The sequence below is a fragment of the Rhagoletis zephyria genome, unplaced genomic scaffold (assembly GCF_001687245.7).
Source record: "Rhagoletis zephyria isolate East Lansing unplaced genomic scaffold, Rhagoletis_zephyria_1.1 Rzeph_scaffold_66750, whole genome shotgun sequence".
Taxonomy (NCBI): Eukaryota; Metazoa; Arthropoda; class Insecta; order Diptera; family Tephritidae; genus Rhagoletis; species Rhagoletis zephyria.
The window spans coordinates 1-1,417 of NW_016223801.1; the positions used below are offsets into that span (position 1 = coordinate 1).

The 1,417-nt window shown below is 34.3% G+C and overlaps 1 protein-coding gene across 1 annotated transcript; it reads right to left on the bottom strand.

Annotated features, from left to right (window-relative positions):
- Positions 1-6: 6 nt before the first annotated feature.
- LOC108356875 (suppressor of cytokine signaling 6-like) lies at positions 7-709 on the bottom strand. Its single transcript, XM_017607976.1, has one exon. The coding sequence runs from the start codon at positions 655-657 to the stop codon at positions 88-90; it is 570 nt and encodes a 189-aa protein (XP_017463465.1). The 5' UTR covers positions 658-709; the 3' UTR covers positions 7-87.
- Between the last annotated feature and the right edge of the window lie 708 nt (positions 710-1,417).

Below are 1,417 nucleotides of genomic sequence, written 5' to 3' on the forward strand. Positions count from 1 at the left end.
ATTGCAATTATTAAAAGTTCTAGCAATAAGCAAAACAATTCGCATGTGTCAAAAACAACAGTTTCTTATAAATGAGTTAATTTATGATTAACTATGAAATACTAGTTCGCGTTTAACATTTAAATATTCTTGCAGCTTTGGTGGAATCGGCAGCTTTGAAATTTCTTCAGATGCGGTATGTTGCTGTATAACACGTCGGCACAGGTCCTGTAACTGTGGCATTTTGAAATAGCGACTCAGTGGATACTTCAATATGACTGGACAGGGCGGTTGCAATTCATTCTGTACTTTTACGAAACATACAAAATTATCATTAGTACAACGATATAGTATGTCTTCTATCATTTCCACAATAGATTCGTATTGTAATTCCTCAAAATGCCAATATCCATCACGGTATTCTAAGCGATAATGAAACGTTACGTTCACAATTCGAAAACTTAACGTAAACTGGCAGCCACGAGTTTCCGAATCACGCACCAGAAACGAACCGGTGGGTTTGTCGCTTAGTTGCCTTTGTGCGTCGAGTCTTGATATTTCGCCCCAGTACCAAACTTGGCTAGCGTTGCAATATGAAATATGGAAAACAAATGTTTGATGGTTAGAAAGCTTAAAATACACTAAAATGAAAGTGTTTTCATTAACAAATTTGTTCATACATACATTACACGGCCGGAACAAAGTATTAGCACAGCAAATTTTTCACAATATTTGCAACAATTTTTATTATAAAATTTTCCGCCAATTTTGTGTAAAAATATGGCTTATTTTACAACAAAACCCATAAAAATATAACTCCTAAACTTTGGCCAAAACTCGCGAAAATTCAGCAAATTTTCATGCAAAATTTTGAATTTTTTTAATCAGATTTTTTAAATCTTTTTGAGTACGCAGATTTGTAGCAAAGTTAAGAAATTATATTTTTATGTTTTTTGTTGTAGAATGAACCATATTTCNTAAAATTGTTAAATGTAGTCAGAAACTAATGACAAAACCTTCTACCTTTGGTTGATGAGTTTGGTTGACAGACCTCCGCCAAACTATGCTATTTTGAAAGAAATTTTCCCATTAAAATGTAACTAAGGCTTATTGTAAAATTGCGTAAGTTGAGCAAGCGATAAGACCGTGGATAATGTGTTGATACAATGTTGGTAGAAAAGATACGGTTTCATTGCTGAGTACGATAAGAAGCCTGCATACAACTTATTAGTTGCGTTCCAGGTGTTTCACGATTTGCAGGTTTTTACAGTAAGTGGTTCCCGGTCACCACCTTCTTCTTGTGAATCCTGTAAAACCTGCAAGTCGTGTAGTACCTGGAACAGGGCTATTATGTATTCCATTAATAGTTCTTAGAGCGAAAATACAAAGCATCAACATCTTCTATTTCTAACACTTAGTAGATTGTAATGCCAAATGT